The 16,442-nt window shown below is 34.8% G+C and overlaps 2 protein-coding genes across 6 annotated transcripts; both read right to left on the reverse strand.

The window, feature by feature from the left end:
* Positions 1–136: 136 nt before the first annotated feature.
* Positions 137–3,623, reverse strand: LOC121763375. 3 transcript variants are annotated; one of them, XM_042159384.1, is made up of 12 exons: positions 3,375–3,623; positions 3,083–3,254; positions 2,329–2,540; positions 2,145–2,248; positions 1,939–2,047; positions 1,808–1,847; positions 1,621–1,710; positions 1,434–1,533; positions 1,204–1,343; positions 1,018–1,120; positions 464–933; positions 137–355 (listed from the first exon to the last, which is right to left on the reverse strand). In XM_042159384.1, exons 3-12 carry the CDS (start codon positions 2,465–2,467, stop codon positions 196–198), a joined length of 1,455 nt encoding a protein of 484 aa, XP_042015318.1. In that variant the 5' UTR covers positions 2,468–2,540; positions 3,083–3,254; positions 3,375–3,623; the 3' UTR covers positions 137–195. The 3 variants fall into 3 exon arrangements, with proteins under 3 accessions (XP_042015318.1, XP_042015317.1, XP_042015319.1); XM_042159383.1 differs by having other exon boundaries at positions 3,083–3,623; XM_042159385.1 differs by having other exon boundaries at positions 2,329–2,581; positions 3,083–3,623.
* Positions 3,624–5,199: 1,576 nt separating this feature from the next.
* Positions 5,200–8,217, reverse strand: LOC121766006 (50S ribosomal protein L22, chloroplastic-like). Of its 3 annotated transcripts, none has more exons than XM_042162331.1 (6): positions 8,183–8,217; positions 7,661–7,837; positions 7,453–7,535; positions 6,757–6,918; positions 5,853–6,030; positions 5,200–5,780 (listed from the first exon to the last, which is right to left on the reverse strand). In XM_042162331.1, exons 2-6 carry the CDS (start codon positions 7,776–7,778, stop codon positions 5,503–5,505), a joined length of 819 nt encoding a protein of 272 aa, XP_042018265.1. In that variant the 5' UTR covers positions 7,779–7,837; positions 8,183–8,217; the 3' UTR covers positions 5,200–5,502. The 3 variants fall into 3 exon arrangements, with proteins under 3 accessions (XP_042018265.1, XP_042018268.1, XP_042018267.1); XM_042162334.1 differs by lacking the exon at positions 8,183–8,217 and adding an exon at positions 8,123–8,161; XM_042162333.1 differs by lacking the exon at positions 8,183–8,217 and adding an exon at positions 7,974–8,112.
* Positions 8,218–16,442: the final 8,225 nt, after the last annotated feature.

Below are 16,442 nucleotides of genomic sequence, written 5' to 3' on the forward strand. Positions count from 1 at the left end.
ATTTCCCTGCCCTATTTAAATTGTTTAAATATAAACTTTGTTACTTGAAGTGGTGTAATGCACGTAAAAATCATAAAGATGAAAAGACTGAAAATCTCGAAGGCAATAATCCAATTTTTATTAAGAGAAACACTTATTTAGAAAATGGGAAGTAAAAAAAGTCATTTAGATTGATCTATATTTCCTCCATATACATCATCTGAGTAATGGTAAATGAAGGGCAAAGCAGCAAAATCTATGTTTTTTATTTTTTGTTACATTTTCAAGATTGTGATTCATGGATGGTTGCAATTGCATGAAGCTTCTCTTAGAATCAGATCTCTCTACTTTGCTCTCACTTGTCTCCCTTCTCAATCTGAAAATCATTTTCAAGAAGTTTAATCAACAATTGATAGAAAATGAAAGAAAATGATTATGATTATGATTATGATTATGATTATGATTATGATTATGATTATGATACCTGGAAGCATGATTCTCCAAAGGGATGGTTGGTTCAACTGAAGTGGAGCTTCGACTGATTTGATCATTCTCTAAATTAGTTTCATTTCTCTGCTGCTTGAATATGGCAATCACATTTTCTAATGTTAGCAGAGCCTTCTCTACCTCCCCACTGATGCGAACCTCCCTCCTCGTTTCTGTCGCTTCGTCTCTACAACCTTCTTCCTCACCATCACTCGTACAATATGCTGATTTCAAGCTGCAATCATCCAACATTTCGCCTTCTTTGGATTTTTCAAGCTCGTATTTCTTTGCTTCTGAGTCGACAGCATTGTCATCTTCTTCTCTACTTTGCATACCATATGTGCTCCTCTTCTCATCTTCTGCAGCTGCTGAGTTATCTGGATCAAGAGCTATGCGAATACGAGCATAAAGTGGATCCTTCAAAGCCTCGCTAAACTTCTGATCTCCTTTAGAAACTGAAGCAACTTCCTGTGATGTCTCAAAATAAAGCAAGCGTAAGATGGTTTGGACATTCTTGCATAATCCAAAATGCTCGAACGGATTGTTACCGACCTTTTTGTAGAGCTTGAAACCACTGCCTACAAGCTGCCTCGAGACGAAGTTGAGGAACGAGGGAGGAACAAAGTCTAGTTTGATATCCATGTTTGCTATCGTCCTGTACCAACGTGACAGCTTCAGATTTTGTCGAACATGAAGCTTACTTACAAAAGTCACTCCAAACATTAGGTATAAACTTACCGGAAGTAACTCCTCTCTGCAGTCACCTTCTGCAACGCAAACCCTCCCACCACATCTATCCTCACCAATTCCTCTGCATTAGGTATCCCATCTCTCGTGAATCCATGACTATGCCTGTCGATTGTCTCTGAGTCGGAGATCTGCTTAATAGAATCACATTATCCTTATCATCTAGGGTAGTTAAGGTAGCTTCGGGTCAATGGAAAATACAACAAGATTTCATGGTTTACCGAGTTGAGGAGGACCACCATTAGATCGTCTTGGAAGTACTCGAATGCAAAATAATGAATCACGGCCTCTCTGCTTGATAGTGGCCATGAAACCTTCATCCTTTCTTCCACGTAATCAAGTTAACATCAGCAACAATAGGCTTGCAGTTGGATTAAGCAGTAAGTAAGTTCGTGTGAGCATTGTTACCTCACTAGTGATATCTGTTCGCCAGGTCCAACTCTCTGCAGACAATGCGAGGAAATGACTTTGAAACTCGGAATGGCAGTTTGAGGCCACCTTGCAGATCGGAAAAATAAAATACTAGTTTAGTTCTACATTCTGTCGTTTATACATACATACATACATACATAAATAGTCGAATGCATTAAGTTACCATTTGCTGTAGAGGCCTGACTCCCATGAAATACACATACCTGTTACAGATGGAAAACTTGGTCAAAAAATAGCTACAATTAATAAAACAGAATCATATATCCAAGAAATGGAACATATGAAACTTCTCACAAACATCAAGTGGCCCATCCACGTAGCCCTCGACAAGCAGTGTGTGAAGCGGAGTTCCTTCAGGTCCTTCCCGATACATAACCCTAAATTCTTCAGTGTCATGTTTTACCTACAAAGTTAGAAGAATCAGTGCCTAACAGAATAAACTTCACAAAACGAGGCAAAATTGGATAATGGCAGTTGAAGCATATCGATATCAAGCATACTTTCCAGGAAGAACTCAATCTGTCAGAATCAGCAGTACTCCTCAGCATGCCAAGAAAATTGGACAACTCATTGCTTCTCCTCTCAATCACATTCTCAATGCCTCCTGCAAAGCGCGTTTTTACTCTCCATGCTAAGTAGAATGTTAGGTATGGTACATACAAGGAAACTGTGAAAGTAGGTAACCTTCAAGCTGGAGATCTGAATATTGCAAGATTTGATTCCTCACTAGAGTTTGAAGCTTTTCGTGGTTTTTCAAGTCGGGCGAGGCTAGTGTCGTGTCCATCTTGTTTCTGTAATCTGATATAGTACCTTTCCCATCCATATTTGCATTCCAAGAAATGAAAGATTATTTTATATGGAGTGAAACGCGGTGGAGGAGGGAATGAAGGCTGCCGCTGGAGAATGATCAGCAAACAAGCAGAAAACAGTATTGAGACTGAAGAAAACAAAAGGAAAGAAAAGACTCAAGACAGATAAGGATAAGCTATAGATAAGAATTGACAATTATCCTAACTAATCCACAGATGATAGTATCATTTTTCCTCTAAATCTTTTGGACCAAAGCCATTCAGCATTTTTCCTCTTAATCTTTTGGACCAATGCCATTCAATTGATGTAATAGTAACACAGACACAAATATGTACAGAGATGTAGAGTGCAATCTGAGACAATTCCATGGAAGCTTTCTTGAAAATACACAATTTGCATACAGATTTTGAGGTGTGTGCGCATTATTACCATATACAAAAGTTCATCTCTTCTTCTGATCAAATCATCCAAGCTGTGTGAACCCCACATAAATGTTGCCAAAAATTACATCTCTTTAACAAAAATTCACACAGAAACCAAGCCCACAATCTCAAATGCACTCTTATCACAACTTCACCCACAAACACACACACGAATCAAAACCAAATGCAACAGGAAATGGTCTTACATTTCTGTAGCTTGAAACAAAACCCAGCTGGTATTTGGAGTTCAACAAAATCTAGGATTTGATTTTGACAGAAAGAGTTGCAGATCTCAAAACAAAAAGGGTGGAGACAAGTTCAGCTGATTGGGGCCCTTTTCTTGAACGTGACGAAATTCAACAATGCTTCATTTCACTCCTCCAAAATCCAAGAAATAAAACAAAGTCAAACATAAAAATATTCAGCTGTATGTGTGTGCGTGTCATTCTGCTTAGCCATATATAAGAAATTAATTAGTTGGTGAGGGTACAGAATTACCGGTCCCAAATCATCATCACTAATCAAGTCGTCGCACTTAGCAATAAATGCAATTATTGTTTAGCCCCCTAAATTCTTCATGGCTAACCACTTCAGAGTTGAAGTTGTAATTGCATAATTAAGACATTCCGACTTGGTTAAAGCATGTCTTAGTTATACTGCTCTTCTTTTTTAATTCAAGGTCAACTCAATCCCAGTATTGCTCCAGCTGTTTAAAAAAAGGAACAAAATTAATGTAGGAATGGTGATAGCTCTTTTCTTGTTTTTCTTTTTGTGTTCATAAACAGTGACTAGTAAATATTCACATGAATGCCTGTGAGCTACGTCAGTTGTAAATGTAGCAAAGCCAACCGACCCACTAAAATGATATCATCACAAACACGCAAAGTAGAGAAAGTTATCACGGATGTTAATCGGGCCAACCTGCTAAAGTTTGGATTAATCCGCTCGGAGTTGTTCGGCATCTGGGTTATAATCCCCTTGAATTGTTCGGTTCCATTCGAGTTGTTCGGTTCAGACTAATCCGGTCAAGTTGTTGGGGTCATTTGGGTTACAATTTTGCAAGTTATAAATTTTCACCCTAACTCTATAGAGGGTTAATCGGCTATTAAATCACAAAGTTTGGTTAATTCTGATTTGTCAATCATGAAGTTGTCAAATTCTGGTTTGTCCATGATAATTTTTTTCCCCTGCCAAATCGACGACTCTAAATTGGTGTACACATGTAAAATTTTAGTGATGCCGATGAATAGTGATTTAAATATGTATTAATGTGACGACATGAACGACAAAACGACATCGTTTAGCCTATAAATTAAAAATACAAAAAAATAAAATAACACAAATTTAGTCCGGAGGAAAATTGAGAAATTATGAAACTTCATGGTTTGTTATTCAAATTTTAAATAGTGAGGGATAAACAAGAATTTGGCTAACTTCGTGATTTTATAGGCAATTAATTAACCCATCTATAAATTTGTCAAGCTATTTGGATCAATTTGCATATTTCACGTTGAATTGAAATCCCTTTATCACAATCATATTAACTGGTTCGTACATATCTCAGGCTTAATTTCATGGTAACATCTTTGTTCGATTTCACAAATATTATAAATATCGCTTGTAGTTGTCTCCATTATTCACTCAGTAGTTCGAGTAAAAAATATCGATGGACTAAAATAGCCGTGTATCACCAAGCTGATATAGTATTAAAGGATTGAATGAGAATGAAGCTAGCTAATGTATTTATTGAGAAAAAAATTGTAAGTGTTGTTAAATTAGCTTTAAACTATACATTTCACCTACAATTAGTTAAGAATTTTGACTTCAGCTACTAAGTAAAGTCACCATGCAATCAAAATTTAGGCTATCATTTAACAACCACCCTTAAATGGTTAGGCGTCGTATTAGGTTTGGTTCCATTTTTAAATAGATAAATAACAAACAATAACAATACTGGGTATATGTCACAATAATGTATCCAAATAATGATGTATTTTACCCTTTGAATTATAATAGTTTCGTATTAGGTCTGGTTCCATTTTCAAATGGACAAATAACTAATAAGAATACTGGGTATATGTCACAGTAATGTATCCACATAATGATGTATTTTACCCTGTCATATTATATTCATTTATGGCCACCATAAATCATACACTAATAAATAATCTATATCGATCCATAATTCCTTAATCTTATTCACAAATACTCGCCTAAAACAGTACTATACTTTTTAGTTTTACTTTGTTTTGTTGTAGACAATTTCTTCCATATGCCTATGAAGTATTCAATATATAGCAAAAGTAGGTGAAGCACGTTAGGGGAATACAAAAAGTGGGTTTGTAAATTATTAAGAAAAAACAGTTGAAATAGTTGTGGCAGAATTGGACAGCTCACTCATTTCATATTTGAAAGCACATTAAATACAAGCATCTCACCTCATCCAAAAAATTCAACCATTTGCTGGGTCTAGTATGACATTATTAGCCACAACCTGTTTTGAAATACAACCATTTGTTGATAAACCTTTAAACAAAGTTAAAGTTTCATTAGCCACCACCTGTCAGAAAATGCAGCAGCAGAAAGCAGATGATCAACTTGATTTCGGAGCAGTTTGACTTGTGAACTAATTGAATGCAGCTGATTCTTGGCTTCTGGATCTGTTCTTGCGATCCCAAACGGGGGTGGTCTCGATGAGTGTATGAGGAACGAGGCGCTTCTCTCTTTTAGTAAGCTTGCGGAAGTTGTGCACCTTCAACTTAGCTATCTCCGCCTCCTCGTCTGCAGTTATCTCCCTTACCACCACGGTCAGCCGACACCTTGCTCTCTCTCTTATGCCTGATCTACCCTTGGCATGGTATGATACCCTCTTCAGATGGGTACCCTTTCCAACAAATGCCTCCGCTGCATAACGAGCAAATATGAAGCAGTGCGATGGAGTGAAGAACTTGAAACAACAGAAAACATGAACATTACCAACAAGAAGGCGGTCAGCATCGAGTCCGTGATTGTGTGTTGCATTGGCGCGAACTGAATGTATAACCTGGTATACAGTTTTGGCCGCTCTCTTCACTGTCACTTGCAACTGCAACAGTGCGTCTTCAACACGCATTCCACGGACCAATGCAGCCACCAAATTTAACTTCTTAGGACTCTGAAAGCCAGCAGCATGTTAAGACGTGAAAGGTAAAGATCCATAAAATTGCATTTAAAAACAGAACCATCAGTCAATACCGATACAGGTTGCTTGTCTACAATTCCTAGATTCCCACTTATGGCTAGGTCCATATGAAAAAAAAAATTACAAACAACATTATTTATTAAAAAAAAAGACATCCAGTTAGCAAGAATGCTGTAAGTTAACATAGCCCGATGCTCGCTATTTGTCAATAAAACAGTTATATTAGTTAGCTTTAGTTCCAAGCAGTTGACACTTTAATCTATGGCGTGGAAGTTATAAAGGACTGTTAACACCTGAATTCCCAAGACTAAATCAAGTAATTAAACTGCAAGGCAGTATAATATAGTGCAAGAATCCGTGTTCAAATAATCAAATTAGAATCGAAATCTTCAGTTCACATATAAGAACTGTGGAATGACAAAATACCTAGCCTCTACATGACTCAATACTAAATTTTCAAACACTAATTAAAGGCAAAACTTATTAACGCCTCTGAAAATGAAAATCACACCAAAGTGTAATAGCTAATTTATTTACCAATTTAGATAAACAAATAACCATTTCATACTGATACTACTACTCTAGATGTAAACAAAGTCCAGGAAATTACTCAAATAATTTAAAATCCAAAACAATACGGTCCAGAATTTCTATGATCTAGGTTTGCAATTGCTCGGAAACAGGTGGAGGAGGCTTTACCATCTTTATTCCCTTCAAAACTGCTTGAACCTTTTCTGCTTTAGAAATGGCCCTTTGAGTTTCAGTATTTCCAGTTCCAGTACTTGATGGTAAAGCTGGTATTAAGGGTGAAGATGTAGGAGTTCCTTCGGCAGCGAGCAAGCTCCTTGAACTACTGAATCCCTGTTAAAAGGAAGTCAAGTTACCAATAAGGATAAAGTAAGTATAGAGTGGTGGATTGCTAACTAGCCATTTGAAGAATACGAACCAAGGAACATAGTAAATACAGTTACATTAATAATCAATTTAGGACCCATTCACTTCAGGATTTCGAGGGATATATCATCAGTTCATCACAGTTATGAGTGGGATGAAAGTCCAAATCCCCTCCAAAACTGTTAAATGTATGGTCTTTACCATTTTAATAAAAGATACTTATTACGTAGCACTAATTCATACTATAAGATAATTCAACAATATACATGTCACCCCATTCCCATCCCATCCAAAAAAAGTGACTATGTTAAAAGATACCGGAAAACAAATGGAGTAATATCACTACTTGATTTATAAGATTCATTAAAGTAAAATGAAAGTGTTCTTAAAAATGTTATCAATTCTCTAATAAACACGGAAACTTGTTAAACTAATAGTAGAAAAATGTAGAATTCTCTTACAGAAACTTTTAGAATAAAAAAGCAGGCATTGTAAGGTTACCAATTTCTGGGTATATAGAGACGGTGATGTTGAGATAGTTGGAAACAATGAGTTCCGGAGGCTAGTCAAGGAGGGAAGTGCACCTGAGAAGGTTAGATATGAAGAAATTTAATAAACTTAATGGAGAACTTGGAAGATTATTTTTGTTAAATTAATCGCTATTATCACGCTGCAATTGAACTCATCAATAGGTGTGGATGCCTATTACCAGACACACGTGAATCCTTTGCTTGGCTGAAAGTGCTGAATGAAGCACCGCGGCTGCATTCATATCTCTTTGCAACCTGACGAACTAGCGACTGCAGATGCCGCTGCCAACCCGCCATAATCTAGGTAAACAGACTCTCTACAATCAAGACTTCCTACACTAGAAATATCAAATTACCTACAAAATAAAGGTTACAACAAATGTCAATAAAACCCTAAATCAGAATCAAAAGCAGTTAACTAAGAACTATCAGAACACGAAATCAATTTCAACTATAAACGAAGAAAGTAACAAGCATTCCACAATGGATAACCTATCCGCGAGTAGTATCATTTTCCAGTAAAATGGACAAATAGCATTTCATCGAACACATTGCAACATTTTAAAGCGAAATGGATAAGTGATAAAAACCGAGAAATGAGAGAAATAGAGGGGGGGAGAGAAATACAGCTAAACCATTACTGTGAATTAAAATTTGAGAAGAGAGATCGATGAGGAATTTGAAAAAAAAAAGAGCAGAACCTGTACGTATAACCCAGCCGAAGAGTAATGTGGAGAAGAAGATGCGACAAGTTTCTGATTAATGTGTAGTGTTTTGAGAGTTGGGCCTTCAAAATGAATTGGGCCTTTAGAATTGGGCTTTAGACTTTTAGTTAATACAATGTTGTATGACTGATTAGAAAATTTGCATAATCACTAAATAGGTATTTTTAGTTTTAATATCCGTTTGAATTTATGATCATTTTATTATTATTTTGCCATTTTCAAATTTTGATGTCACAAAATTCAGTCTATCACATAGTTCATCAAAACATACACTACAAGATATTGAATATCAATTTGATATTACTTACTCCCTATATTTGTAGCAGTTTAAGTTTTTTTTGTTTCTATTGAGACATGTCATTTAGTTATTCCTCAAGTATTATATTTTATGGACTAAGTCTTTTAGTGGAGTGTAATATTATAGTAAGTCAACAAATAAATTCACTAAATTGCATAACTCAATATATTATACTCATATGCTTTAAGAAATGTGAAAATATTAATTACACAAACTGATAATGTGTGGGTGACTGTATTTATCGGATAAAGTTGTGACGAAATATAATGTGTGAAAAGGATTAACAAAAGCATAATAAAAAAAATACATATGTCACACGTTAAGTATTAAAAATCCAACAACATGCTCGACAACTAAATCATACTATGAAGTTGTGTGACGTGTTCCTTATACTTTAAAGATATGAGTATTTTTATTCCTAATAAAATATAGGGTTACATAAATTCTAATGCATTTGTCAAATAAATACCTAATTATCTAAATACTAATTATTTTAAAATATTATTTATATTGTTAATTATTCTGTGTGTCCGACTCCGCGAGCTATAATCTTGGATCTATCATTGCAACCGGGTATGTCATTCATTTTCAAACCCATTCGGGTTATTGGGGTATTCGGGTCACAAATTTCCAGCTCTATTTGCCCTTCAAGTTTCGGGCGAAAGCAGGCCTAAAAGCTTATGAAAAAATAATTCTTTTAGTTTTTTTCTTGATGATTCTACAACTAAAATAAATAAGTACACACAAAAATCAATGGTACAGAGTCGTATAGAAATCAAGCAAAACAAAAGAATTGTTTTTATAGGCTACAATGATCAGCTTAAAGCAGAACAATTATTTGCAAATTGCACAGGAGCAAACTAACATACGATTATCTAACTTCATTGTGGTTAGTTTTAACATGAGCATCTATCTTCTTCATTGTGTATTATCAAATGCCCCCTCCAATTCCTCACATATATAAAAATCAGTTATTATAATATTTATTTATATTTTTCACTAAATGTCCCTCTCTGCATAAATTCATGACTGTGTGTTTCTTCAATATTGTGGGACTAACTTGATGGTGAATAATGAATAATTGAGTATCATGGTGGTGTGTTTAGAAGTTCTTGAGGGTTTTAGGTTGGTGTTTTACTAGTCACACTAAACCGGACCCGAACTAATAACATTCCTCGAAGCCATTCTGAAATCGGACCCGAACAAATGGTCACGCTTATCTCTAAGCCATACTGAAACCTAATTACACTTGAGTAATATAAATTTGGATTGATTTTATTTTGTAGCACATACATCAGCATGAGTTGATGTCATTCTAATGGACTCGAATGCATATACTGAAAACTGCATTGATTCTTAAGTTAGATATAAGTTAGAAAATAATTCACAAGTTTGATCTAATTTCGGAATATTCTCAAGCAACTTGTTGATCATTACGTTAAATCCAAAAAAAACGTAGTAGTAAGAAATTGCAAATTCTAGAATATTCAATTTGAGTATTGAGATAGATTGATAACAACATTAAATAAAATGGTAAAAAAAAAAGGCAATGAATACTGAAAGGCAATATTCAATACTGAAAGGCCATGGCCTGGAATTACAATATAGCTTTAAAATCTATTGTGACCAACACATGTGGAGGCTTGATTAGAGACAATTGGATTGTGTTCGAAGATGAAACAGGCAGCATAAGTGAGATTGCTGATTAGGGGTTATGAAGAGGTAGAAGACAATGAATTGAAAATTATGATGTAGGAAGAGAGTTGGAGATTGCTTTCGGGTAGAATTCTGATTACTTTCTGTGTTGCTTCAAACACAAAGAATCAGATTACAGAGCTTTTTTAAGAGTATTTTTGTGAGTTTAACTGAAAAGATCTAAAATTACATGTCGTGGCATGGATGTTGAAAGCTTTGGATTATGATATAGACTATGTAACAATTTTTGGATTATTATTTTTCATAGTTTTAGGATTTTATTTTTGTCATTAATTGATTTACCTACATCCGCTATTACATTAGTGGACGTTAGTTAAAATGTGAAATTTATAAGATGATAAATATAGTTTTGGAAGAAGTATTTTTTTACTTTTTATTACTTTTTATTAGCACTAAAAATACATACAAGTATACGAGGTTAAATCTAGTATAGCTAAAGGTCAGTACCGAGGTTGAACACATGGAATAAATTTAGAGACTGTTTACCACATACTCAGCCTCATATACCATTTGAACGCACATTTGGAATTTGATTAAACTAAGAAAAATAGTAAATAAAAGAAAGTAAGAAAGCAATTAAATGAAAACAGTGAAATAGTTTTCCAGTTTGCAGTTAACTTGGTTTGAGAAGGCAGATGAGACAACGAATCATAGGATAGTGATTTCATCAACTCATTAGCAACTCTAATTATTTAGTTCTATGTTCATCCCGCTCAAGCTCGACTAGGAGTTATTCTTATCATATATCAACACTCATGTCACAAATATTGTATTGAGTCTATTGACACACACAAAAAAACAATCAAAGTCATCACCGATCAGAGATTAACAATAATCAAAGTAACAACCAACCCGTTAAATATAAACCAAGGAATAATTAAAGTAAAATGGATTTTGAACATTAAACATATAAAAAGAGCTACATAGAGTCAATTACTTCATCCCCAGTGATTTCATAAATTTAGCTATCCATGGATAGATAATCCAAATAAATATAAGCAAAATAAGACATGTTCAATTTAGCAAAAATTAGATAAAATCCGGAAGAATTAATTTTGCTTTTGGTTGATCTCCCTTGAATTCTATGTTCCTTGTAGAAGATGGAGGAATTTATGTGTAAGGTATAAGATGAAATGAAGGCTCTAAGATTGGTGACCAATATGAATTAGGTTATGGGGTATTTATAGGCTTGAAAAAGGTTTGGAGAAAGTAAATTTCGTGCTTCATAGGTTAAGGAAAAGAATTGGTTTCACAAGATAATATCTTCTTTCCTTCCTTGAATTTCCCCCTAAAAATTCCCGCCAGCATTTTACTGCAATGCACGACGTTCATAGAATGACTATAACTTTATTCACATAACTCCGATTGAGATGATCTAGGTAACAACGCGAAACTCTTTCGAAGACGAAGAGAATGTTGTTTAGAACGCCCTAATTGGACTTCAGAATCGCTAGCAAAATGAGTTTGAACTGAGGCTGTTGTGTGTGGAATTCCCAACGGGCGGTTGGAACGGGCCTGACCTCTATGTGCAGCTTTTAGCGACCGCTGAAAAGGGTCCAGCGGGCCGTTGGGTTGCGCTTCTTCTCCAGCTTTCATAATTTGACCTTTTTATGCCCATTTTCAGCTCTATTTTGCATATTTCTCACAAAACATGTCAAAATATCAAAATGGATAAAATATGCAAATAATGGACATGTAATGCAACTTTAACACTCAAAACGGACCAATAATGGCCTTAAAACAGTGAAAAATCAGAGTGTATCAGTATTAAAGGGAAAATTATTGGTTTCTGGATTACAAGAGATAACTGGGTGTAATACAACTCGAAAGAAGGAATACAGAAAAAAGAAACTGAAATGAAATTACAATGAGGAGATTGAATCGATAAACCGTAAAACAGTGTAAGCCGAGTCGAAGAGACCACAGTCCGCAAGACGAGATACGCCCCGATAGTGCTCTCAGATTAGCGTATCATCTCCAAAAATAAAACGGTTTTCACTCTGATGAAGCAGCATCGCTATCAGCAGATCCGGTGAACTGGATGGAGGCGAGGGTAGAACTTGATGGCTGTCAACATTGCGAGGTTGTAACCGCAAGGCGTTACAAGGCATTACAGGAGCTAGAGAGGCTGATCCTGGACGGACGTATTGGGACACGCTGCACGTCTAGGTTTGCTCATAACGTGAACTTCATCACATGTCAGCTACGTTGGTTTCACTGCGTCATACTGACGAGGTGTCATCCCACTTGGCTCGCTGACATGGAAGCGTTGGTGGTCTAAAATAATTAGACTTGCCACGTTGCGCGTCAAGGTTTGCTCAGGGCGTGGACTTCATCACGTGTCAACCACGTTGGTTTCACTGCATCATACTAACGAGGTGTCATCCCACTTGGCTCGCTGACATGGAAGCGTTGGTGGTCTAAATGAATTATACTAGCCTCGGGTCAAGCCCAACGACCATGCCCAAGGACCAAGATCCAAGTCTTCACATAGAAGCCTTGGTGATCTAAGAATTAGACTAGCCACACTATGCGTCACGTTGGTTTCGTCATACTGACCAGGTGTCATCTCACTTAGCTCTCTGACATGGAAGCGTTGGTGGTCTAAAAGAATTAGACTAGCCTCGGGTCAAGCCCAATGCACTGAGCCCAAAGACCAAGATCCAAGTCCACGGACACAAGGCACATGGCTCGCGGCGGCGGTAAACGTGTGGGCTCTACAGCCTATCTTAGTCTACTATAATTATTACATGTAATAACTCTCCTTATTAAATACTAGTTTAATAAAATTGTCACTTCTAATGTTAGATAATTAACTCTCTTTATTAATCGCATAGCTACTCTCATAGTTCATTTAATTATCTCGCAGTTTTGCCCAACTTAAATTCATTATTTCTCACTTATCGAAATCGGATTTGAGAAAATGAATATATTACGACCATCTATTCCAAACGTAAATCGACACTATATCATTTAATTTCACAAAATTAAATTTCTCAGTCAAAATCTTTTTACTATGCATACGATTCTAACAAAAATAAGGTAAGTATATAAAAGAACTTATGAAGATTTGATGATTCGGGAAATTAAGAAGCACTTCACTTTTTAACTTCTACAAAATACATCCATATATATAGGCAAGCCTCGTGTATTCTAGAATTTGCCAGTATTTTATTTTATATTCTATATATCTAAATTTTTTATATTAAAATCTAAATATTTTATTATATAAACTCTTTATATATAGAATTCTATATCTACATAATTATTCTACTATAATTGTAGAAACTTTTACTGTAGATATTTCTATTTTAATAATAAAATTATTAAGTCAAAAATCATTTTTCAAAATAGATATGTATGTAAATGTAAAGAGATTGGTCAAAATAAAAGTACAATATTATCCCCTTGGAATACAAAGTATTATCAAAATAGCAAAACAATAAAAAAAATAGTGAAAAAGTTTTTCAATGATATTACATCAAAAATCATACTCGTGTGGAGATATTTTTATACAATCGCGTTTCATATTATTGCATAATTCATGAATTAAATTTGTAGTTTCCTCAATAAAAAAGTGTAAAATCTCCCTTTAGTGTCCAACAATAATCTTGAGCAATGAAGTAACAATATACTAGTAAAGTAAATGTTAGATCCACTTAAAAATATTTTTTAAAAGTAAAGAACGGATTTGATATTAGTACTCCTCTGTCCCAAGGAAGATGACCCCTTCCTTATGCGGTACGAGATTTTATAGAGCTTTAATTTGTGTGTTTAATGAAGAGAGTAAAGTAGGAAATCGAAAATAAAATAGAAATAAAAGGTGTTTTAATTTTTAGTAGTGAATCATCTTGATTAAGATAAACTAAAAGATAAAGTAGATCATCTTCAATGGGTTGGATGAAATACTACTTAATTTAGATACTAAATTTGTAGTTATGGAGAATAGGTCATGATAAATTGCATACTCTATATATTATATGTTGTACAAACTCCAAACTCCTTAACACAGTATCAACACAATGTCAACACAGTTTAAAATTTTAAGATTTTGATGTCAAACACAATGTCAATACAATGTCAACACAACATCAATCTCGTTGACACTATATTGATTTTTTGGAAGAATTAATAAGTCAATTGGATTTGGGAATAAAATTGGCTAACAAGCACGCGAAACATTGCCGACTAGGGTGCGCTCCACAACTTCACTCAGGTCTCAGCCTTAACCAACCACTATCACAACACCATAATCCGGCTAAAACAGTGTAATCCTATCTATATTTCCTTTCATCTTTACTTTTTCCCAAAACGGTGAATTTTTGTTACTGAAAAACCAAAAAAATTCCCATAATTGAACAGTGATGAAAACTTGCATCGTAATGTAAAAATTTCCGACTTTAATGAATATGGATCATGAAATAATACAAGAAATTTTACCGTTGAAACTGTATCAAGACTTGTTAAAGTCAAGTGAGGTCAAAAGAGGCCGTTTGGATGTCGGTGATAAGTAGGTCGTCCTCTCTGTTTCTGACGCTAATAACATTACAGTTTGTTTGTTTCATCATTTTCCCCCAAATAAAGAGTTTTAATGTGTTTTGCAAAATTATATGATGTGGCATTAAGTATTGCTTTGCACTACTGCTGATCATTTTTAGATTCGTGATTGGGATAGATCAATTGATATGCTAAACGTTTACAAAACACTAATATTTGGAGTGTTTGCCTTCAGTATACAGCAGATTTTGCTGTTCATAACTTTATTTGGAAGCTCAAATCTTTGATACAATGTGCCATCATCTTATCATTATTTTTATACAATGACAAGTAGTACTAATTTTTCTGATTGTTCGTGTATTCATGTATGCAGATCTAAGGACTGTCGTTGCAAGGATTTGTCATTGGCTATCCTTTCCACAGACAGAAGAGCAACCCAGATGTTTGTTGCCTTCGTCTTAAAACCTGATTGATTAAAAACCTGATTGATTAAAAATTGACCAATGATCAAAATGAAAAGTTGTAAACTTGTTGTGACTTTGTCATAGTGTGTTATCAACAGATAGGAGTGGCAAAACAATGCCATTTTAAGCTCATCAGTGTCACACATCACTCCCTTTCATCGTGCGTGGTAAACGAGTCGTCGAGCCTTGTGGTTTGCAGACAATTGAGCGTGGAAATATAGTCACTCACATAGCATATCAATGTTGTCTGATTCGTGCATTCATAGAATATACACTTGCTTGTGATATCTCATATCAATTGGACAATGAGTAGTTGAAATGTTTGGTTTGTGGATGTAAATTTGGTCAATGGAATCCAGCTCATTGTTGCATCATTCTTATCTGGGTCTCCATCATTTCCTTAATCCTAGTTTGAGTAAGGACATATGTAGGAATTGAAAATTGAGTAAACTGGATTTATTTTGTATTTTACCGCATGTTGCCAGATGATTATTGCCCCAAATCGAGTAGAGGATCTGCATTGGGCGGTTTTTTGGATCAGCACCACACACATAAACTCACGCATATATATATACAACCCACACATAACATCACTTGCATGTCATTTATTTTGATGTGGACATATATCTACGACCATTAAAACCCAACCACTCCAAGTTCGGCTACATTTATTTATAGTTATATCATGGGATGGATGACTCAGGTTTTATATTCTCTTTTTTAAATATGAATTGATGCATCTTTATGAAAGACAGGGTAGTTTGAACATAGTTTTTATGAGATCACATTTTATATAGTCCATATTTGTAGTACTTACTTCATCCGTTCACCAAAATTAGTCTCACAAATTAAAATTATAAAGTTACTCTTAATTTATTACTTGCTTTTTATTTTTCACTCTCTGTCTTGCACTTTATCAATTTCATTAAATCCGTGTCGTCCACCAATAAGATTATTTTCTGTAGACGTAATAGTGTATTAATTGTGGTTTCCACATAATTCAAACGCATCCCAAATTAATCAATAAAAATCAAAATCCAATGTGAATTCAACATTTTCCATGCGTGGTCACTTTCTTTTCTTGTCAATTTTATGGTTGGATGGGAGCAATTAATAGACAAAAAACAAATAAAAAGGTTTTTTCCGGTTCCTAAGACTGGGGATAAACGTCAAATGCACGTTGTGTAGAAATTTCATGATAACAAATAAGAGTATATTTTATAATTTAATTGATAAAATAATGTTATGTTACATTTGAGTG

The sequence above is a fragment of the Salvia splendens genome, chromosome 14 (genome assembly GCF_004379255.2).
Source record: "Salvia splendens isolate huo1 chromosome 14, SspV2, whole genome shotgun sequence".
NCBI lineage: Eukaryota > Viridiplantae > Streptophyta > Magnoliopsida > Lamiales > Lamiaceae > Salvia > Salvia splendens.